The sequence below is a fragment of the Danio aesculapii genome, chromosome 6 (assembly GCF_903798145.1).
Source record: "Danio aesculapii chromosome 6, fDanAes4.1, whole genome shotgun sequence".
NCBI lineage: Eukaryota > Metazoa > Chordata > Actinopteri > Cypriniformes > Danionidae > Danio > Danio aesculapii.
Window position 1 is genome coordinate 43715955 of NC_079440.1, and position 25114 is coordinate 43741068.

General features: G+C 34.2%; 1 protein-coding gene across 7 annotated transcripts in view; it reads left to right on the forward strand.

Annotated features, from left to right (window-relative positions):
- The window catches only part of cadpsb (Ca2+-dependent activator protein for secretion b), a 182041-nt gene that overhangs the window by 43423 nt on the left and 113504 nt on the right, over positions 1-25114 (forward strand). For all 7 annotated transcript variants that reach the window (XM_056460326.1, XM_056460327.1, XM_056460328.1 and 4 more), the window contains exons 2-3: positions 14082-14195; positions 22260-22592. In XM_056460326.1, the coding sequence (XP_056316301.1) occupies positions 14082-14195; positions 22260-22592 (447 nt within the window). The remainder of the gene's footprint in view (positions 1-14081; positions 14196-22259; positions 22593-25114) is intronic.

Here is a 25114-nt window from a genome sequence, read left to right on the forward strand (position 1 = left end):
TACGACTAATAAATATGTAGGAGATCAGATCAATATTGTGTCAGCTACCGGTTACTAGTATCTTATATATGCAAATGTTAAGGCGAATGCTTAAATGGATGCTCAGTCACATGTGAATAAGTGACCTGTGTTCAGTGTTGGGCAATAACACGATACTAGTAATGTGTTACTGTAACGCCATTACTTTTGACTGTGACTAATACTGTAACGCAAAACTTTTTAAATATATAAACTCCGTTACTTTTAATATATGATGCATTTGTTCGTTACTTGTAAATTAATACATTTTGGCTGCAGTCTAGCTCACATCTTCCTGTTAACAGCAGTGACGCATTGTGGTATTGGTGGATGCTAACCAACTACCGTAAAGAAGACACGTCTTGTACAAAGCGTGAGACTGGACAAAAGTAAAGCGAAAGCAGAGAGACCGGGTGCGCGCGAGAGAGGTTAAGTGTGCGCGTGAAAGAGACCAAATGAATGCGAGGTAGGCCGAGTGTGTGCACGCGAGAGGCAGAGAGACTGTTAACATTATTATTAATTACTATTACTAATACTACCATGTTTGTTGTTTAAAAATAAATAAGCAGACATTTGTTATCTGTATAACAAAATTGATTAGTAGGCACAGTGACACACTGTTATATTTCAGAGCACGTTATTTAAATCTATAGTGTTGTATTGCTCGGAAAAATGCTGTGATTTTATTTTTTTTTGTTTAACAGTTTTATAGTTGTATACAACAGCAGATTTTGTACTTTGAATATACACACTTTACTTTCTATAAGTTACTGACCACAGTTAATTTGTGATTAGTTTGAAAATTGCTCATCGATTTCATCGAGCAGCTGTTATGTATTTGTTTTGTTTAAAATGCATAAAATGTATGGTTGTCAATAATAGCAGGCTTTTGGTACTGAGTTTCACCTAGTTGATTCTGAATGATAATTCAGATTACTTTTATTTATTTATTTCATAAGGGCTTTGTGTTTGTTGTATATTGTCACCATTTTCATACTCATGCTGTGAAGGAACATGTTTAAGGGTTAAATACAAACTTTTATGATGCTAAAGTAACTTTTAGTTTTTGCTTTTTTGTTTCTGAATATATTATTCAGCTGGTTTATCACCTTGTGATGTTTTCATTTTTGTGCTGCTGGTCTAACTTAAGTAAATTAGAGTTTAAAAATGACTTTTTATTTAAGTCTGTCTTGTGTTTTAGTTGTGAGAATCAAATTAATTAAAACTGTGAAGCTGATCAACGGTGTATTTTCCATGCAGCACTGAAGTGACATTAAAAGGGCATTAATAGGAGCAATAAAAATGTTCTTTGTAAAAGTAACTCAGAAATTACATTTAACAGTAATGTGTTACTTTTTGGTGCAAGTAATTGATAAAGTAATTGAGTTACTTTTTGAATGAAGTAATTACTTTTCAGTAACTAGCAGTAACTTTGAAATGGGCGGGACACTTCAGATTCTAGAGAGCATTTGATTGGTCAGAAGATCTAAAGAGAACCTGATGAGTGCTTAGTGGTGTCATTAAAGGGCTGTTTACACTAACATTTTCATCCAAAAAATAGGAAACTTTTGATGATTTTTGGACTGTTAGTTAATTTGTTCATTTTTGTGACATCATGCGTGTTTGGTATGAGTTTAGAGATGTGTTTAAACACACAAAAATGGCGAACAATGTGGTAGTGTTGTTGTTGCTCAAGTGTTTGTCTGCGGGTAAATATGTAAGAGTAAGTTAATGTTTGTAAATGTGAATATTGTATTTGATTTGAAGCACCCTAGCTTACAGATAAACGTACAACTAACCTATTAATACAGACACCCAAAAAATGTTCAATTTGATTGCAGGAGAACTTTAAAATGATCTTATTTTCAATTCTAAGTTTGCTGTGCATGCTTTACAGTGCAGCATTTGCTTATCCTTTCTCAAATTTCTTTATTTTTCTAATTTTTTTACCATGAATGTTCAATATCAGTTGATTCAGATGTTTTTTTACTCCTCCCTTATATATGGGATACCATTTAGCATCTCTCAAAGTGCATTGCAAATGTGTTCGCTTGCATTCTTTCTGGGTAGTGACGTGTGGAGGTTGAAGAATGTGTTCGACTCCTCCGCAGTGTGTGTAAATGAATCAGGCTGTTACAGGGCAATCATGATAAGAGGGATCCGGAGGGAATAAATGGGGATTCAGGGATGGGGGTGGAGGTACCATTAAACTGCTGATGGCTGTTGGTCACTTCTGCGTCTTGAGGCTCAATGGAGAGAAATCGTCCTGCTCTACAGCCTAATGTAATGATTCAAATAAAATGGTGATGATCTGCTTTGTGTTCATGCACTTTTATAATGCAGTTAGAACATAATACATGCAGCTGGAATCTATATCAATATTTTGCCACACCTGCAAGTGGTCTGTGACTTGGACATTTGTGCTTTGTAATGTAAAATAAAGGAAATGCATTTAATTGTAGTTTTTGTTATTATTCATATTTGATTATTTATTGAATCAAATCATAAAAAAATAATTATTGAAAACATTATTGAATTATTAAAGTGTTTCATTAAATATATAATCCTAATGAAAAATTATAAAAAAGAATTATGCTATTATTAATGTTTTTTGTTAAGTTACATTAACCATAGAGTTATTGTTTTGATAAAAACCCATGGGCAAAAAAGTTTGTTTTAAAATTTATCACCTATTCTAGTTTCAAACTAGGGCTGCACTATTCTGTCTAAAATGAGAATCACGATTTGTTTTTGCTTAAAATCAAGATTACGATGTGCAGTTTTTTTATAAAGTAATTTCGAGAGGATCACGTGCTTATGATTGAGCACGGCTGGTCCCGCATCAGCTCCTCATATTGCACCAATCAGATGAATACTGAGTCACTATTATTAACCAGAGTTTTCCAATTCTGTCATCTTCGTTTTGAAGAATCCCCCCTTCTACCTCTACTCCTCCCTTTCTCCTGATAAAGCGGCATGGCAGCCCAGTGGTTAGCACTGTTGCTTCACAGCAAGAACGCCCCCGGTTCAACCTCTCACCGGGCCAGTCGATTCTGTGCGGAGTTTGCATGTTCTCCTTGTGCTCGGATGGGTTTTCCCCACGTTTCCCGGTTTCCTCCCACTGTCCAAAGACATACACGATAAGTAAATTGACTCGTCCAACATGGTATCTTAAGACAAACACATTGTATCTTAAGACAAACCCTTAGCCAGATATATCTCAGCTATTCCTAACACATTCACAAACAGGGGAGTTCTTGAAACCTACTTGAGCTCAAACTCCCCTCTCGCCCTTCAAAAGGGAGGGAGACCCAGGTTCGAGGATATTCTGAGCTCAGGGCTCTCTCCCGGGACAGCATGCCAAGCATGCTTTATTATCAATCTTCTGCTAAGTGTGAACTCTTGAATTTCTCACGATTCTGTATATGTAAAATAAAGGGTAATATGAGTAGGCTATTATTATTGATATTTCTCAAACATATGGTAAAGCAACAATAATAATATTAGATATTAGATTAGTAGATCTACTGCTGGTTGAAATTCAAAATTTTGTATAGACTTGGAATAGTGGACTTGAACAGACTTTAAATCCTGTCATTGATTTACAGTAAAGTGATTCTGTAATTCTGAGGTTAAACTGGTATGTTTGAGACATATGCTTGTCTTTTGTCGTTGACAACATTAGACAAATTTTTTTCACTGATAAAATGAGACATTTGTTATTATCAGATTCAACTCTTGCATTATATTCAACATTATATAGGCTAGAGTAGTTAAACTGACCCAGTAAACATTCATTTTTCTGCACAACACTTTGTGTTAACTATGAAAGAAAAAATATATCAAATGCTTGTTGTAATCATAACTTTAAAATGCAATATGTTCATTTAAATGATGTGCGCACTTTTGGTTTCACTTTCACTGCTGAGAGCGCTCATGTCATGGCTGCTGTCACTTTGAGAAAAAAAAAACATACATGTAAATTAAACTTCACACGTGGCTCTCAAACGATCGGCCTGTGCAGTAATCTGAGCGTCATTAACAACTCTATGACCTGTATTCACAGTCTATACAGGTTCTGTTACTATAGTAGACTACATTTGCGGGCACACACGTGTCCTCTCGGTAGTAAACAAACAGTGCGGCAGCTCATGTGTGATTGTGCGGCCGCGAATATGTTTTGGGGTGAATTATGCCTTATAAATACAGTATGTCACTTTTAACACATACTGCTGTGTCCATGCTGTTGAGCAATTAGTATAAATTGTGAAGATTTGTGTGACCTCTTTTACAGTATGCATCTCTACTGACCTTAAAATATACTTGGCTGGATTGTAGAAAGGTTGAATTAAGATCGTGTGTAGGGTCGAATCAAGACTGTGATTTTTTTTTTTTGATTAATCATGCAGCCCTATTTCAAACTTAGATGTTTGGTACAGTTTTTTTATTTGTATTTTTACAAGTGAATCTGTTAACGTTAATAAACAAAATAGAAAAAAATGATAGAGGGATCAAAATGTGATCAGCGTTATCATTTCAACATTTTTCTCAATTTGTTTTGTCGTTATCAAACATAACATATTTAATGGAAGCATTTTGCATTAAAACTGAAATGAGATCTTTTCCCCCCAAAGATTTATTGTCAAGCAATGTTTGCATTTATTTAAGTGTGAGGTATTCATCAAATAACCATGAATAGTTTGTATTGTTTTAGTAGTATTATTTTATTATCAATAAGAGAAGTAAAACATATCGTTCAAAAGATGTTCAGTTGTAGCATTTTCCTCTATTAGTTTTTTTTACCATTAAAAAAAATCCAAACGTGTTTGTTTGTTTTTTTGCTTCATTTCCATTCACAAATCCGCTTCAGCTTCATCTATGTGTTTCTCTAGTCATGTTTTTCATATAATATGAATGTTGTCATTCTGCTTGGCCCACTTACTGCACTGTTTTTCACATTCATTATATAGTAGGCAAGTATGTGATTTTAGATGCACCGAACGAAAGCCTGCTGTTTTTTTAGACAATAGATGTTAATCTGCGCCATAACATCTAAAGGCCTGATGCATTTAAAATTCATAATCTCTTTCTCTTCACAAATAATGTTCTCTCTTTTTGATGTGCACCTTGTTTTTAGCTTCCTCCTCCGGCATGTAGGTCAACACAGGAAGCAAAACCGAGCCCTTAATCACTTTTGTCTTCATCATATATACATGAATGTTACAGATACGCATTCATGTCATGTGCGCTGTCAAACACTTTATAAACCATTTTAAGGGAATTAAACAATAACAATGGTCCCAATGCATTTCCTATTTTATTTTTTTAATTTCTATAGCTTCTGAGAATCCAAAAAGAGCCACATATTGATAAATAATGTTGTGATAGCTGTTTTAACATCAAGTTATGATTGAATTGCCTCATGTTACAGTTATGAAATAGTTTGATAACAAGCAGGAAATGTCCATGGGCCAATGACATCACCACATTGAAATGGTCTATAGAGCCATCAACCCATACAGTAAAAAGAAAAAAAATGTTTAAACACATTTTATATATATATATATATTTTTTTTTTAAAAATGTTTTCTATAAATACATATTAGATTATGTTTTGTATGGTTTTAAAAATATTTATAAAGAAATAACAAAAGCCTTTAAGATATATTTGTAATAATTTTCAAAGAAAATGCAGTAACATAACATTAGAATAAAATATATATTTTAAAATGTATATTTAAAACAATCTTAAAAAGCATTTAAATATGTTCGTAAAAATAAAAAAATACATTAACATAACATTAGAAGAAAATCTTTATTTGATGTCGAATACTCCAAGAATAAAGGACATTCCTAAAAATATTTCTTCGGACATGTAATACATTTTTGCTTCTCTAAACTATTTCAACAATGCAATTCGAAATATATTGGGTTATTTAAAAGTTGAAAAAAAAATTTTATATTTATTTAGATTTATATATATATATATATATATATATATATATATATATATATATAATGTATAAAAAAAATGTAAAACTGCTTTTATTCTAGCTGAAAGAAAACAAATAAGACTTTCTCCAGAAGAAAAAATATTATCAAACATACTGTGAAAATCTCCTTGCTCTGTTAAACATAATTTGGGAAATATTTAAAAAAGGAAAAAAAAATTCAAAGGCGGGCTAATAATTCTGACTTCAACTGTATATATGTATATGTGTATATATATATATATATATATATATATATATATATATATATATATATATATATATATATATATATATGTATATATATATGTATATGTATATGTATATATATATATATATATGTATATGTATATATATATATATATATATATATATATATATATATATATATATATATATATATATATATATATATATATATATATATATATATATATATATATATATATATATATATATTCACAATGAGTAAAACAACAATGACAACATAGTTTAGCGGATGACAAAAGAAAAGAAAATAAAGAAAGAAGTGTAAATAAATAAAAAAGATAAATTAAGTCTCTGAAAAATGAAGAATCCACAGAGTTTGAGTGGCTGGTTTGTTAATCTAGATATTTAAGAAATAAACCCCAGACATTTAAGAATTTGTTAATGAAATGAGACCTCAGAAATCTCAGTCTTTTTATCTGTATTACCGAAATCATGTCCTCAATCCACATTTGAAATGAAGGGGGTGAAGATGAGTTCCAATGCCGGAGCACAAGCCTTTTAATCGCAATCATACCCAAAGACAAAGACTGCTGGAGTCCGACTAGAAGAAGAGAAATGTGTTGTGAATATCTGAAAATAGCAAGTTCTGCATCAGGGGGTAAAGATTTACTATATGCCTTAGAATACCAATCAAATACGCTTGACCAAAATGTACTGTATATAACAAAGAACAAAACCTGAAAGCAAGAGAAGTAGCATATATTTAAAATATATTTTTACCCATAAATCAAACAAAAAAGAAAACTAAAAATATGTATTATTAATATCATTCATTTATATATTGTTTAGCAAATGGCAAGTAAGGAAATATCATTAATCAAAGCTTCTGTTAAGCTGCTTTGACACAGTCTACATTGTAAAATTGCAATCGAAATAAAGATGAATTGAACTGAATCGAATTGAATCTACCCATGTGTGCCCTCAGAAAATATAAATAAATATATATTGTGTTCTTGGCACTCAGAAAAAAAATAATCTGAAATAACAAAGAGAAAATCATAGACTGAAATATTGAGGGCTGCAAGCTGTTCTTGAGGGTTCTGGTATTCTCCGTACAGACAGTTCAGAAGGCAGATAAAGTCAACTGTGAAGGAGAGAGGACAGTAGCGAGAGATGAACACACAGATGGTGCGGCGATGCCTCACAGGCACATGCTACTTTGTACTTTTCCACCTTCCTCCTACACACATGCACACAGAAAACCCGCTTTCCTTTAGATTTTGTCACACTGGTGGCTTCAAGAGGAATGGCGCCGTAACATCTTGTTAAACTAACATTTGCTTAAGCGAGCCACCATACGCATGACAGAGCAATAAAGCACTTTTAAATGAGATGATGATGAAAACGTGACATAAGCTGCTGGAGAAAAATAAAATGTATATATGAGAATGCATTTCACTGGCTGTTTGAGGCATACATAGAAATAATGCATTCTTTGTGATATAGTTATACAAAATGTATGTAAAGGATAATGTACACTCAGGTGGTCTTTTTATTGCAACATTCATTCATTCATTATCTTTTTGGCTTAGTCCCTTTATTAATCTGGGATCGCTACAGCGGAACGAACCGCCAACTTATCCAGCACATGTTTTTATGCAGCGGCAACCCATCTCTGTGAAACATACACACTCATTCACACACACACTCAATTTTAACATACCCAATTCACCTGTAACGTATGTCTTTGGACTTGTGGGGGAATCCGGAGCACCCGGAGGAAACCCACGCGAGCACAGGGAGAACATACAGTACAAACTCCACACAGAAACGTCAACTGACCCAGCCGAGGCTCGAATCAGCGACCTTCTTGCTGTGAGTCAAACGTGCTACCCACTGCGCCACCGCGTAGCCCTTTATTGCAAGATGATTAGAAGAAGAGGATTTATATTTCACTCACTCTTGTACAAACAGAAATAATGCATGTATGCTTTTTTTGGATGTATAATGTATGAGAATAATGTATAGAAAAGTATTTGGCAACATTCACTTACCGGCCACTTTATTAGGCAAATCTTACAAGTACCTGGTTGGACTCCCTTTTGCCTTCAGGACTGCCCTAATCCTTCGTGGCATAGATTCAACAAGGTACTGGAAATATTCCTCAGAGATTTGTCCATATTAACATGATAGCATCATGCAGTTGCTGCAGATTTGTTGGCTGCACATCCATGATGCGAATCTTCCATTCCACCACATCCCAAAGGTGCTCTATTGGATTGAGATCTGGTGACTATGGAGGCCATTTGAGTACAGTGAACTCAGTGTCATGTTCAAGAAACCAGTCTGAGATGATTCACGCTTTATGACATGAAGCGTTATCCTGCTGGATGTAACCATCAGAAGATGGGAAAACTGTGGTCATAAAGGAATGGACATGGTCAGCAACAATATTTAGGTAGGCTGTGGCCAAATTCTGACCCTACCATCCGAATGTCGCAGCAGAAATTGAGACTCATCAGACCAGGCATCGTTTTTCCAATCTTCTATTGTCCAATTTTGGTGAGCCTGTGTGAATTGTAGCCTCAGTTTCCTGTTCTTAGCTGACAGGAGTGTTGCGGTGTGGTCTTCTGCTGCTGTAGCACATCTGCCTCAAGGTTGGATGTGTTGTGCATTCAGAGATGCTCTTCTGCATACCTCAATTGTAACGAGTGGTTATTTGAGTTACTGTTGCCTTTTAACTTGAACCAGTCTGGCCATTTTCCTCTGACCTCTGGTATCAACAATGCATTTGTGCCTATAGAACTGCCGCTCACTGGATATTTTACCATGCTCTGTAAACCCTAAAGATGGTTGTGCATGAATATCTCAGTAGATCATCAGTTTCTGAAATACTTAGACCAGTCTGTCTAGCACCAACATCCATGCCACGTTCAAAGTCACTTAAATCACCTTTCTTCCCCATTCTGATGCTCGGTTTAAACTGCAGCAGATCGTCTTGACCATGTCTACATGCCTAAATGCATTGAGTTGCTGTCATGTGACTGGCTGATTAGAAATATGCGTTAACAAGCAGTTGGACAGGTGTACCTAATATAGTGGCCGGTGATAATACATTGGCTATGAGAGGAGGGAGTTTATATTTTGTGATAATGACTTGTTCCCTCTAATCTGTTCTGCTTATTGCACTGGTACTTTCCAAATGAATAAATAAAAAGCACTGAAATATTGATTTGAGTTTATTTTATTATGTGAGCAGAAAGAATGGAGGGATATGAGAGACATGAATCTAGCAGAGCTGTGAAGGAAATACATTCCCAGCACTTTTAAAAGCAAATTACAAAATTAATGGAAGCTGATAAAATGATCTTTTATTTAAAAATACAAATTGAATACATATTCATATTATAATTGAATACAAATAAAAATTGAACAACATAAACCTTGTTAATGTTAATTGTTGTGTGGTCAAATGAAAGAAAGCATGAGTCGGGCTTCATTAACTGTATGTTTAGCAAGGATGGTTTATGTAGAACACTTTGTTTTGTGATGGGAGTTGCTGTTGTGTCGTTAATTGCACTGAAATTTAATTGATGTGTTTATGCACTCGGCTCTGTGCACTCGGCTCAATGTTTGCAGTCCATGTGTTAGGCTGGTAAATCACATTTTGCTCTTTATGTACTTACAGAATTGTCTGTTTTTCTGTTCAACCTGTCATCATGCCATAATTTAGCATTTTTTAGGGGAGTTCATACAAATGTTGAAGAGATTTAAATTGCGAAGTCTGAATCTTAAAAGCAGTGTTATGTTGCATAGGTGTGTTTTTTTGGCCATTGGATAGATTTTTCTTTTATGACAAAAATCATTACACTATTATATAAGGATCATATTTTGTATGATATTTCTTACTATATATATATATAGTTACTATACTATATACAAAACTCATTTTAAGTATGTATATGTGCATTGCTAAGCATTTTATATATATGATTTAAAGGTGATTTTCTCAGTATATACATTCAGTTTATTTTTTATTTTTTGAACACTCAATGATTTTAAACAAAGATTTGTCCTAGTCCTACAAACCATATATCAATGAAAGCTTATTTCTTCAGTTTTCAGTAAATATCAACGTTTTTCTTTAATTAAAAATTTACACTTATGTTTTGTGGTCCAAGGTGATGAATGTTCAAAATGCATTACCAAAGTATTACCAAAATCAAAAGTCTTGCATTTATTCCAGTATTTTTTGTTTTTGTTTTTCAAGGACAAGGACAAGTTTTTCTCTCTTTTGTTTTTGATTTAATTTATCAAACCACTTTGAAAAAAATGAAAAAGTGAGAATGAAAAAATGCTGGCCAGGAATTGATTAATACAAGGGCTGCAAAATATCAGAAAAACTGACACTGCAATATTTTGTTTTTCTGCAATATTTATTGCCGATATGAATATAATTTCACAAGATGACTATATTTGGTACAAATTCATAATTATACATTAATTGGGGTGATTCTTGCATAAAATGTATAATAATATAATATTCTAAAATAATAATATAATATTGTAAAACAAATTAAATCACAGATGAAAGCGTTAGATCAAAGATAAAACATTAAATAAAATGTGTTTTTTTGTGGAGTCTTAACAGTATCGAGGTACAGAAATTCATTATTTAAATGTAAAATAACACTCTTTAGTCTTCATTGTATAAATACAATTTATCTTTGTTAAAGTGGCAAACGTTATAATTTCTTGTGTCTAAATGCTTTCATTTGACTTGACATCCTGTGATGTGACTACTGCAGATTCTCACATTATGATATTGATGCTGAACTTGTATATAGTGTGTAGCCCTATTTAGTACTGTATATTGTATTGTTTTTTTAATTAATCATGTTTTAGGGATTTAATTTGGATAGGACAGTGTAGATAACAGGTCCAAGGTCCAAGATTTAGAATAAAAGTTACTTATAAAATGAACAGCAAAAATAAGCCCAAGGCACTCAACAAAAGTGGAAAAAATATTCATCAGTTTTCCTCTCTCAATGTTGAATTAATAATAATTGTTGAGTTGACCTATTGTTGAGTTGAACTATTTTAGTATAGTTTACATATTCTAATGAGACATGAGACCATAGTATTCAAAAGAAACTTCTGATGAATCCCTTGCCCAAAGAGCACTGACACATTATTTAAGGTACCCCTGAGCACTTCTTCTTTGATTTTGGATTTTTACTTATAAAATGTTTTCTCTAAAACAACAATACAGTGAAAGTTGACTTTACTTGGAACAGATTCTGCTTGGTCTTAAAGAACATGCAAGCCTCTTGACAGTGCTAACCACTGAGCCACTGTGCCGCCCCTTATTTTAGAAACAGTTTCTGCTTATATTACTTTATTAACTAGATAACCCTTACCATTTTGTTAAATTGTATTTTACCATTTGGTGTTTAAATGTTTCTGCCGTGTCGTGTCATTTCATGTCACGTTTGGTGCAGACAGCCAAATTGCTTGTTGCTGGAATTTTGTCAAGTCACATGTAGTTAGGACATTTTGTAAGATAAATATAAAACATGGCATCTTTTCAATATCGTTGACAATTGTTATTATAAGGAAATTATGTTGTAGATGACAACATTTATTTAAATTAAAGAGGGAAAAATGTCATAAATGTATTTTACAGAATATATTTGATAATAATAATAATAATAATTAAAGACCTATTATGCATTTAAAAAGGTCATATTTTGGTTTTGGGGTCTCCAACAACAGTCTGATATGCATGCAAGGTCAAAAAACACTTTCATTGTCTTATAATATGTATTTATTTTTACCTAATTATCCCAAAGACTCCCATATGATTTGTTCAGCAATTAATTTGTTCCCAAACCCCTCCTTAGCGCGATGCTAATCTGCACTGATTGGTCCGGTGACCCAGTCTGTTGCGATTGGTCGACTGCATTCAGCGTGAGACAGAGAGAAATGCTTAGCATGGCTTATCAACATTGTTGAAGTAGTCAGAGTCCAGAGTGTATGTGTGAGCCCAGTGCAGGAGAGCATTAAAGCAATGCGATTAAACAGCAGCATATTGCTCTATTCTTAACCATAAGTAAAAACAGTAACACATATTCAGTTTTAACACACACAGTGGCAAAAGCTGAACTATTTTGAAAACTTGACAACCGCACATGTGTAGGAACAGCTGATGGTGGCTTTAGCAACGACAAACAGCAGTGGATTGCGAGCTCACAAATGCATTTAAATCTGTAAACAATGCGGCAAGCGTCGCGTTTTCAATGTGGCTTTAGACGTAATATGAAAATATAAAGAGTCAACCAGATACAGTACAAGCAGTTACAAGTAACAAAACACAATTAAATACATCATTTGCAAGCTAGAGAAAACAAGGAGGCAACTATTTTATTCGCACTTACTTACACTTGTAAAATGGAGGAAGAAACTGATCCATGAACTGTGTACTGTAAAGTTCCTGTCAAGCTCTGAAAAAAGTCTGATACATCAATAGTCTCTTGTGATATTTCCTTTAACAAACGGCCGACGAATCCCCTGTTGAAAGCATGCAGATTGCTGAAGCGCTTGTAAGAAAAATGACAGGAACACAGCACAAGGCTGGGGCTATAATGCTGAGGTATTTTTTTGCTAAAATAAACTTCAACCACTGAATCTTCACAGCCTTATCTTTGGGTAGAGAAAATAACACTAACTTTCCCTCACACTTCAGAGCACAGTGTCTTTGCAACATGATTTAACTGGGATCTGCTACAGTGTTTGTTTTAAACACTGCATTTTCAGATTTAAACATCAGCTGGATATTTCACTTCACTTAGAGCTTTGTTACACACTGCATGGAAGGTCATTTTCAAAAACCCATAATAGGGGCTCTTTAAATTTTATATATATATATATATATATATATATATATATATATATATATATATATATATATATATATATATATATATATATATATATATATATATATACTGTCTTCCAAAAAAATACAATTTCATGGTGTTAGGGTGCCACATTACAGCCATTACAAACTCTGTGCCCTGACGCAAAACCATTTGATAAGCACTGCCATAAAACACAGTGGCACTGTAAGTGTCGGGCTTCACTCTTGTATTTTATGTGAAGAGGAGGAGGAGAAGGAGACGCGTTGGCCTGCTCCTTTTCTCCTTCACAACACTTCTCTCATTATGCTGCTTACTCGTTCGTCACTCTGTCATCTTGTGCCCTGATGACATTCAGAGAGACTGATGAATCACATCGGCAGAGAAGGAGAGGAGAAAGCATTTATATACAGGCTTGCAGTGAAATAAGATATATTATGCATGGAAAAATCAACATCTCCAAAATAATTTGAAGGATTTACGTACACATTTCCTGTGAGGGGAAAGTTAAAATTAGAGCATGAGTGTGAGAGAAATGTCTGACTGTGAGAAAAGAGAAAATGTGTGTTATTGAGTTGGAAGGCGGGTGTTTTTTGTTTGTTTTTTTCTACTTAAAGAAGGAAGAGAGTATTTTTAAGCGTAGACTTGAGAAGAGACTGTGTACATGTGGGAGTGTTTTAGGAAAAACAAGGATGTATTAAAAGTCCCTTGCTAAAAAAAAGAAACTCACAGGAGTTTGGTTTGTCATTTATTTCTGAAAAAAAATCTTATGTACTTTAGTCCTGAGCCACTCTGGATCTGAGTGTGCAAAAAGATTCAGTGGAGGTTGAGTCACTGATTCAAAAAGCTAACAATTATAATCGTGTATCTGTGATAAATACAAACAAATGCATTGGTGGTGTGAAATGTTTTGTTCTGAATTTCTATTTTTCATTTATTCCTTTAGATTACCAAGCAGCAGCTGCAGACGACCAAGGACCGCTTCGAGTCTTTTCTGAAAGGAGACACACAGATTGTGGCGGATGAGGCCTTCATCAATGCCGTTCAGAGCTATTTTGAGGTGAAGTATCTTTGAATGAATGATGGAAATTGGTCCTTGTGCTGCACAAGTAATTACCTGTTTTGTCAATTCTACTCCAAGGGCCTTGTAGGCTAAAAAAATAATTGTTTAACTAAGACATTTTGACAGGAGAATACTGTAGGTTATTGCTATAATGGAACTCACAGGAAAACAAGCAATAACCACAAAATTTCAATCATGTTTGGGCAGGAAAAATAACAGAAAAATGGAAAATAAATTAAAATTGCCGGCAGCTAGCTCTCTGCAACTCTCACACGGTCACCCACTGAAGCTAAGTAGGACTGTGCCCTGTCATAAAGAGACCACATGGGAAAGCTAGGTTTCTGCCAGAAGTGGTGTTAGTGAGGCCAGCAGGGGGCGCTCAACCTGCAGTCTGTATGAGTCCGAATGCCCCAGTACAGTGAAGGGGATTCTATACTGCTCAGTGAGCGCCATCTTTCAGATGAGATGTTTAACCAAGGTCCTGACTCTTTGTCCCCGTTAAAAATCCCAGCATGTCTTTCGAAAAAGAGTAGGGGTTTAACCCCAGCATCCTGGCCAAATTTGCCTACTGGCCTCTGTCCATCATGGCCTCCTAACCATCCCCATATCATAATTGGCTTCATCACTTGGTCTCCTCTACACCAATCAGCTGGTGTGCGGACTGGCGCCATATGGCTGCCGTCGCGTCATCCAGGTGGATGCTGCACACTGGTGGTGGATGAGGAGATTCCCTCCAAAAATGTGTAAAGCGCTTTGAGTGTCTAGAAAAGCGCTATATAAATGTAAGGAATTCTTCTTCTTCTTCTTCTTCTTCTTCTTCTTCTTCTTCTTCTTCTTCTTCTTCTTCTTCTTCTTCTTCTTCTTATTCTTCTTATTAATATTATAAATGGAATCAAGAAAAATGTAAAGAAATAGAATTTGGAATAAAATAGCATGATAATGAATGAATGAATGAATAAAAAATGATTGATCATAAATATTGAGCAGAATATTTAAATATTAATAAATAAATACAGCTTTTGTTGAGCTTTAAACACTACTTTAAACTAATTGTATCAAATCTAAAATATCCGATGTGTTACTTTCCAGAAACAATTTTTATATTTTTATGTTCATTTACATTCTCATTAATACTAATTAGTTACTAATTAATACTAATTAATGAATTTCTATTTTATTTGTAATAATTCATAAAATTAATATAAAATGTAAAAAAAATATGTATTAACTTAATATTTACTCATAAAGCACTTGTTCCTAACCTGTTTGATCACGAAAGAAGATATTTTGGGGAATGTTGGAAACAGGTAACCATTGACTTCCATATTTTTTTCCTACTATGAAAGTCAATTGCAACCTGTTTCATTTCATTTGTGTTCAACAACATCAACAGCTTTGGAATCACTATAGAGTGAATAAATGATGAGGGTCCCACTTTATATTAAGTGGCCTTTATTAACTTACCTTAACTTAATCAAGTAGGCAGTGGTCAAAGCAGGAGCAAACATTAGCATGAGGGTAATCCAAAAGCATAGTCAAGGCAAAGAGGTCGATACAGGCAGCAAAAAACATAAACGCAGAACAAAACAAGGGTCAGGAAACACGGCAAGGCTAGACTATGGTACGTATATAGTCCAACTAGCTGTGTGTGAGTCATCAGGTGTGATCCAGAACTGGTGTGTTTGAGGTGCATGATGGGAGTTGTAGTTCATTTCAGTGGCAGATGTATAGTTCAGGTGACAGTAAGTGTTCTCCAGCAATCAGTAAGGGCTAGAATGCTGGCGATCATGACAATTACGATGTACCCACACAAGAAATAAGTACAATGTACTTATTGTGTTTATATAGCATGCACAACACTTCTGGTTTTCTTGAAGGGGGATAGAGGGTCTGTGGGTATGGGTAGGCTTAGGTTTGGGTTAAGGTAAGGGATGGGTAAACAGTGTAATTATTATTTTAATTAATTACTACAGATGTAATTACAAGCAGATCATTTTTTAAATATTAGTACAAGGTAAAAACATGTATGTACTTAATAAGTTTACTTGTCTCATTATTCTGTGAATTCACCAAACTGTCCTCTATAGAGTATAGTGCATTGAATAAATTAAAATGAGTTTGGCGTCTCTCTCCGTTTGAGGTTGTGCCATGTTAACCTCTCCTTCAGGTGATTAACTCAGGCTAATGATGGCAAACAACAATGAATATCGCAAACCGACCTCTTGACTATTGCACTGCATGTCTAAATCACAGTCACTGCACTGCAGATTAGACAAAACATTCGGATGATTATGACATGCCTTAGTAAGTGAATTAACATAGAGATGAGAGTCCTAAATAGCCCTTCGGGAACAACTCTCCTTAGCTAAAACACATCTCGAATACAAGTGTTTACTCTCACTCTGTGAAGGGATTCAAGTATTGTAGTAAGGTCACTACAATGCTGTTGTTGTGGTTTAGACACCCGTACATAATAATTGCTTGTGCAATATGGCTGAACATGGTTATTGCAATGCTTTAGGCTGCCTTGTGTATAAAATCATTAATACATGCTTTTGGGTTTAATTGCCATTATTGTATGTAATGAATATTGTAGCCAGTAGGAGTTGCGAGGTACTCAAGAGTGTTGCCGCGTAAATGAGTGCTAATTGATAAATGGTTAAATATATGCAGGAATTAATAGGTAAGCGAATACAGTGAACAATAAAAAGGCTGTTTTTGATAGTGTTAGCAACTCCCAGGTTACAGTTTTAACAGGCAAGTGGGTGAATTCACGGCTTCACTGTCATAAAATAATACAAACATTTAATAAAAATTTGTGCTGGGCAAAAATGAATCACATCCATCCATGCATATATTTAAGACAATGTTTATCTTTATGTGTATCACATATAATAATAATAATAACAATAATAATAATAATAATAATAATAATAATAATAATAATAATAATAATAATAGTAATAATAATAATAATAATATTAATAATAATAATAATAATAACAACAATAATAACTGCAACAACAACAATACTACTACTACTACAACTACTACTAATTATTATTATTATTATTATTATTATTATTATTATTATTATTATTATTATTATTATTATTATAACAACAATAATAATACCAAAAATAATGGTAATAATAATAATAATAATAATAATAATAATAATAATAATAATAATAATAATAATAATAATAATAACACCAATAATAATAATAATAATAATAATAATAATAATAATAATAATAATAATAATAATAATAATAATTATTATTATTATTATTATTATTATTATTATTATCATTATTATATAATTTTGCATAATAAATAATAATTCACTTACATTTCACTTACCATTAGTAATAAAGATATATTTGATAATCACAATGTAAAATTGATTCTTTATCTTTGTTGTTATAGATACAACCAAAGACACAAATAACAAATAGTAGTGTTGTGATTGCCAGTGGTGTTGTCTTCGCTGGCGATTACTTTTTGTAGTTTGTTTGCAATCGTCAGCTGGGTTTTTTCTATTGGAGATTACTGCTGAACGAACTACAACTACCAGAACTCTCTGCGCTAATCAACTCCTACAGCATACTTACTGTAGTTTGTTGGAATCGCCAGCTGGGTTTTTTCTATTGGAGATTACTGCTGAGTGAACTACAACTCCCAGAATTGCCTGCGCTCATCAGCTCCTAGAGCAGCTGACAATAATCCGGACATTCACACACAGACACAGCTGCTGCTCATTTACGCTGATTACAAGGACTATACAGAGTCTTGTTTTAGTATGAACGTTACGAAGTGTTTTGCTGGTTGTGTTTTGATCCTTGGCTTGTTCCTCGTTTTGATTCATTGCCACATTGTCTAACCTCTCGCCTGTATACTGACCACGTCTTTTGGATTACCCTTATGATGTTGTTTTGCTTCTGTTTATGACCCTTGAATGTTGTAATGTGAAGTGGACGCTGACAACAGGGAGTGGGGATCCAAACGCAGAGTTTATTATACAAAGATGGTCAGGCAAGCAATGGTCACAATCAAGAGCAAACAGATGTATGTAGGAAATTCAGAGTCGTAGTCATAAAACAGGCAGATGGTCGAAAGGCAGGCAGCAAACAACGTAAACAAGCAAACCAACAAGGCAAAAATCAAACACGGCAAGGCAAGGCAAGGCAGGGAAAATGCGTCGTGATGCTCACAGTACAGTTTTCAAGCCTCAGCAACTTCTGTGTGTTTGTGTGCTGGCTTAGTCCATCTAATCAGTTCATGAGCGGCTTCAGCTGTGAGTGTTTGCAATCAGACAGGATCTAGGGCAGGTGTGTGAGTGGTAAATGACTGGATCCTGTAGTTCTTATGCTGGCAAATTTGTAGTTCTCCAGGGATCTGCATGGGCTAGATCGCTGGTGACTGTGACACCTGTACGACCTCAATTCCAAGAAACTGCATTTGGATCCGCAAGTCTATTGTCTGCATCCACTTCATTACAAGTAAAACAAACATAATGTCAGTAATGTCAGTATACATATACATATATAATGTAATATTAATAATAATGACACAGAAAGCAGCAGATTTATTACCACAAGAACTAATGAACGGATCAAATATAATGATATTTGTTCATCGTTCATTAAATCCAAACCATACTGTAATAAATCTGTTTTAACAAAGAATGTTTCTTTTTGATAAAAGTATGCACAAAAAGTTGCATATATTGCACATGATCTTTGGACAGAAAGCAGCTCTTAAGTTGTGTCTGATATTTCAAATGAGTTTACTATTCATTTCCAAATCAGGAGAGAGGCGCTCACGGTAAAACTGCAGTCTGGATTGCGACCAGACAGCAATTTAAAGCTCTATTTGTCTTCTTGAACTGAGAATGATAGAAGGGCTTTTAAACAGAACGAAGAAAAGCAGCTGCCAACTCTCCAATTGTTGAGAAAAATCATAAATCACGCTTCGCTCACACCTCTATAAAAGCAGATCTGAAACATTGCGAATAGGAAAAGAGGAGGAACTCAATAGCCATTTCGCTTTGGCTGAAGAATAAAACCATGAATGTTCTTCGCCGTTAGCCTGGGTTGAATTAGGAAATATCTCCTGAATAATTCAGATCGAGAGAAGGAGCCCACAGGACTGCAACGTTTTTGCCCACAGTGATCCCATCATTTCAAAGCTGTGAAATTTTACAGTTACCATTGCTTTCCGTGGCTTTAATGGCATCGGTTATATTACAGCCGTATATCACTGTAGATGATGTTGTATCTATCACAGCATAGAATATTAAAGCAAAGCACTGAGGCATAATTTTCTCCAGCAGATTGGAGTGATTGAAAACACAGGGAATGTTTTGAAGTTAGCCGGTTGAAACTTTTTGATGGGCAGACATATTTTCCTGGTTTTATGACCTTATTTCACCTTAAAGGTCTAATGAAATGGTTTGGAGAATGCACATTTTTTCTTATCAGAATCAGAATCAGAAAGAGCTTTATTGCCAGGTATGTTCACACATACTAGGAATTTGTTTTCGTGACAGAGCTTCTACAGTGCAACAGGATTACAGAGACAGGGCAAAAAACAGATAATAAATATATTTTTAAAAAAAATAGAAGTAAGTAGTGAGTGCAAATATACAGATTGACAAGTGTATGTACATGTTTATTACTATATACAACGTTATATGTGCAGCTGTTATGTGCAAATTGGCATGTAAAGTGTGTTGTTAAATAAGTGTATATGTGTATAAAAGTGTATAGCAAGTAGTGATGTTGGCTCCACAATTATTATCATCAAGTGTTCATGAGATGGATTGCCTGAGGGAAGAAACTGTTTCTGTGTCGGGCTGTTCTGGTGCGCAGTGCTCTGTAGCGTCGACCAGAAGGTAAAAGTTCAAAGAGGCAGTGTGCTGGGTGTTATGTTGATAATATTTCAATAATATTTTAAAAATAAATAAATAAAATTAACTTAAAAATGGCAGCAAGTCTCTGTTATTTGGTATTTATATATTTATTCATGAAAAAAACAACAACTCTAAATGTTTATATTTGCAGTTTAATTATTATATGATCAATTTAAGATATTAATAAAAACGTATATTTAATCTAATCCAATAAGGCTGTATTTTAAATCAAAACAATGTAATTAACATGTTACTTGTATATTATTTATATAGTAAATGAAAACAATAATCAAAACTTTATAATATAAACAAATTTTATGTTTTATATTAATACAGTGTGATTGCATATGAGTAGGGCCAGATGGAATCTGCGGATGTTTTTTGCTATTTCTGCAGAGAATTTTGTTAAAAATTCTGCGGATTTCTGCAGAATTATTTTGGGAGTATCATAACCAAAACCTTAATATGTGAAATTAAAAAAAATATATCTTTTTAACTTTTATTTATTGTTTAAAATGCAAATCCAATTAGATTCACTTTATTTGGTAAACAAAGCAAGTCTCTCATGTAGTATATATAATATTTCTACCAAAAGACAGAAAATATTATCTTACAAACTGCATTGTACATAAATCAGATGAACATTTTCATATTATAATATAATTTAAAAACTGAATATATATATATATATATATATATATATATATATATATATATATATATATATATATATATATATATATATATATATATATATATATGTATATATATATGTATGTATGTATGTATGTATGTATGTATGTACGTGTGTATGTATGTACGTATGTACGTATGTACGTATATATATATATATATATATCTATATATATATGTATATATATATATAGATATATATATATATATATATATATATATATATATATATATATATGTAGATTTACACACATTTACTCAAATAAACAGAATTAATGATGGGCTGAAAATCTACAGAAAATCTGCAGAATTCTGCCCACGCAGATTCCATGTGGGCCTACATTTAAGTTACATATATTACATATTATTTATAATAATAACTACATAATTATAATAATAATTTTATTACATAACTGTAAAATATATTGCTGCCTTACATTTTTTTAAGTTAGCTTTTCTAGTCATCTCAACTTACATTAATCAAACTGACTAAAAATATTACGTCAAGCTTGAAACCTAATTAACTTATTAAAATAAGTTAAAGCAACACAAAAATCTTTGTTGTCTTGACATTTTTCACAATATACACTATTATATATACTATATATACATGTGTGTGTGTGTGTGTGTGTGTGTGTATATATATATATATATATATATATATATATATATATATATATATATATATATATATATATATATATATATATATATATATATATATATATTCTGGGTTCTGCAAAGAGTGGCCAACACAAAATACATACATTCCTGATATGTGAGTCCCATCTCACACTCAATACACTACAATTACTATGGTATAAATACAGCACTACAACATACAAAGAAGAGAGATTGACTTAGTATGTCACTTACCAGATTTATAATGATTTGATCAGCTGTAGTTTGTAGTTTTACGCTGAGTTTTTCTGCTCTAAGGGCTTATTATGTGGTCTCTGTCACCATTTTGTGGATGGACAACGTCAAGCGTCTTTGCTCTACTCAGTATGGCAGGCTGATGGCCGCCGATGTGCTGTATTTCCGAAAAGATAAATATTTAAAACTAGGCACTATCCTTATAAATAAGCTGCATAGGTGCAATCTAAACAACTACATTATTGCCTTAAAAGCCTCAAAAGTACGTTATGTTGTCGAACAGGTGCAATATTTATCAAACTGTAGATCCCTACTTGCCATTCGTGTGGGTGTAATACACGAGAGTGAAGAGGCTGTACGAGTTCTGATATTGCAGAATATCGCACGGCTATCAGCCAATGAGATTCAAGAACCAGACAGAAATTTTGTATAAATGTAAAATATTTATACACCCCTTTGTGTGTGTGTATGTGTGTATGTGTGTGTGTGTGTGCTGCACTAAAAATCCCAAATTTTCAATTCATAATATCACTTAAATAATTTTTTTCTTTCCCTCTTGTCTGTATGACTTTCAGGTTTTTCTCAAAAGTGACCGTGTTGCTAAGATGGTCCAGACGGGAGGCTTATCCGCTCTGGACTGTCGCGAGGTGTTCAAGCGCCACATCGAGAAGCGTGTCCGGAGTCTGCCAGAGATCGATGGTCTGAGCAAAGAGACCGTGCTGAGCTCCTGGATGGCCAAGTTTGACACAATCTACCGTGGAGATGAAGACCCACGCAAAGCCCAGCAGCGCATGACAGCCAGCGCCGCATCCGAGCTCATCCTGAGCAAAGACCAGCTCTACGAGATGTTCCAGCAGATCCTGGGCATCAAGAAGTTTGAGCACCAGCTGCTCTACCAGGCTTGCCAGGTAGGTGGGAGACAGCAGACACAATTTGGCAATGAGACACTAGGAAAAGGAGTTTGGTTATGTGAAATAATAGGAAATATGTTGGTTGTACTTAGAGTAGGAGGATTGAGACTTGCACAGCACTGTAAAATACCTTGGGAACCACACAATCGATATCTGTTGGGACAACATGAAGGAATTAAGTTAGCTTATCATTAGTTTTTACAAATTTAAGTGGATTAAACATAAAATAATTGCTTTATTGCTTAACTTTTAATTTTTTGCTCAAAATATTAACAAATTCTCATTGAAATCAAAACAAAAGCTAAATATATTTGTTAAATATATATGTGCCACAATTATTAGCACCTCTATGAGTTCTTATGAACAAAACATTCTTTAAGTATATTCTTATTTCCTGGTTCGTTTGACGAGTGAGTGCTCTGAATCAGGCCCAGGCATCATTAAATTGGCTGGCTCTGGCCCAGTTTGAAAAGGTGTGCCAGAGCGCAGTTTATTTGGTCTTTGGCATGGTATGCTTTAAGTGTGAGTGCAAAGCGTGCCTGAGAGCGAAACCTGAAGACACGACATCAATTTTAAGGGACTATTTCATATAGATTTATTATTCATTCTTACTTTTTAACGAACGCAAACTCTTGTAGTTTATTAAAGACGCAAACCCCACCTTCAGCAAACCTCCTAATACGTGCAGCATGATAATTTTATGGGTTTATGAGCACCAAAAGTGGTGGATCTGTTCAGAAATAAATTTAACTGTGTGTCACTGCATATCAAATGACTTAAAATAATATAAAACAATATAACTAAAGCAACCTCCATTGTACTGAGTGAGAGCACTTCTACTCTGTTAAACCGAACAGACTAACCATCAATGGCGTAGGCGTGCTTAGGCTTGGAAGGCAAAAAATGCAGTGTAAGTGTGTGCTGAGGGGGAGAGGGCAGGTGGAACAATCGTGCCCGGGCACGGTTCAAGACAACCGTGCCTAGTGTGAGTACACCTTTAAGGGTGATTTATACTTTTGCGTCAAGCGCACGCGTATGCTCTGGCGCAGACTGCTTGTGGTCGCATAGCCCTTGCTGTGGCTGTCGCAGACACTGACGCACACCTTTCAAAAAATTAAACTTGACGTTGCAAGACATGTAGCGCAAGCGCTGTGATTGGTCGGCTTGGTAGCGCTGACGAGTGTGGGCGGCACTGAGAGCTGCACGAATCCGTTGGAACAATTGTTAACAAGTGTCGAGTCCTTTGAAGGAGCTCCAGATGAAAAGTTTTGTTTTGTGTTTATCTTATGATTAAGGTTGTTGCACGTCTGCCGGTTTGCGCCTCCGAATGAGAGAGTTTTAGCTACTTCTACATTAAGTTAGCGAATCAGAAAAAACATAACACCAATGAAGAAACTCGACTCAGAGGAGCATAAACACCTACTGCCAGCTAGCATTTCAGAAGTGTTATTGCAGAGCAACACAAACAGCGTGCAGAAGTATAAAGGCATGGCAACGCACAAGGCATGGGTTACGTCGATCACTCGATGCAGAAGTAGAAACCAGACTTTAGTGTGTGTGGAGTAGGAGTGTTTGAGTGGCCAAAAAAAAAATCTCCAATAATCACACACTGTAAAAATTGATTAGTTACTTTACTGTAAAAATGGGAGTAAACCTGTTGCCTTCAATGCAACAAGTGGGTTTTACTTAACTTGATTTAAAGTAAAGCTAGCTAATGGCTTTTTACAGTGCAGCTAGAGAATTGTCGAATTTAGTTTGGTCTTAAGGTCAGAAGGTCTTTAAAACTACAATGCGACATCACAAAGATCACCACAAAGTGTTTGAAAGGGTTTCAAAAGAAAAGCCTCCGCTTTCATTTGTCAGTTTTTCTGTAGATATTTTGGAGCAAAAGGTCAAAAAGTTAAATACCAAAGACATTTTTTGCATCCTTCTTTGTAGTATTAGTCCTGTATAAAGAATTAATGTATTATTTTTTTCTCCTTTGTTTTGCCTGTATAGAGTAAGTAGTAATTTACAGTAGCATTCCATTGTTTTTTAATGTTGGGGTTATGCATCCAGCACTGTTATGACACTCCTTGTTGTTTTATTGACAAGTGTTGTGAATATCAAGAGCTCTGATTCAAGCCTTTGCGCTCAATCTACTTTGCATGCAAATGTGTGTGTCATAATAACAGCACCTTCTGTTCTCATTCTAATGTTACGATAAGATCCCCATTGTACCGAGATCCAAGTAAGGCAAATATCCCCTATGACTACTTCAAACAACAGAATATTTTTAGATCTAAAATAATATGTTCTTCTCAAGTGAAGGACATGCTGGGCTTTATTGTCCTTGAGTTCGTAATAAATCAAATTTCCCATGCCTCACAGAACCTTCAGTGCTGGCACAGTTGATATACTGTATGTCTAAAAGCACAGAAACTGCTGTCAATGGGATAGAGAAAGTCACCTCGGAAAATTTGCACGTGTTCATGTTTTTACACACATCGCTTGGCTGCAGAGAGTAAAACTAAATCTCA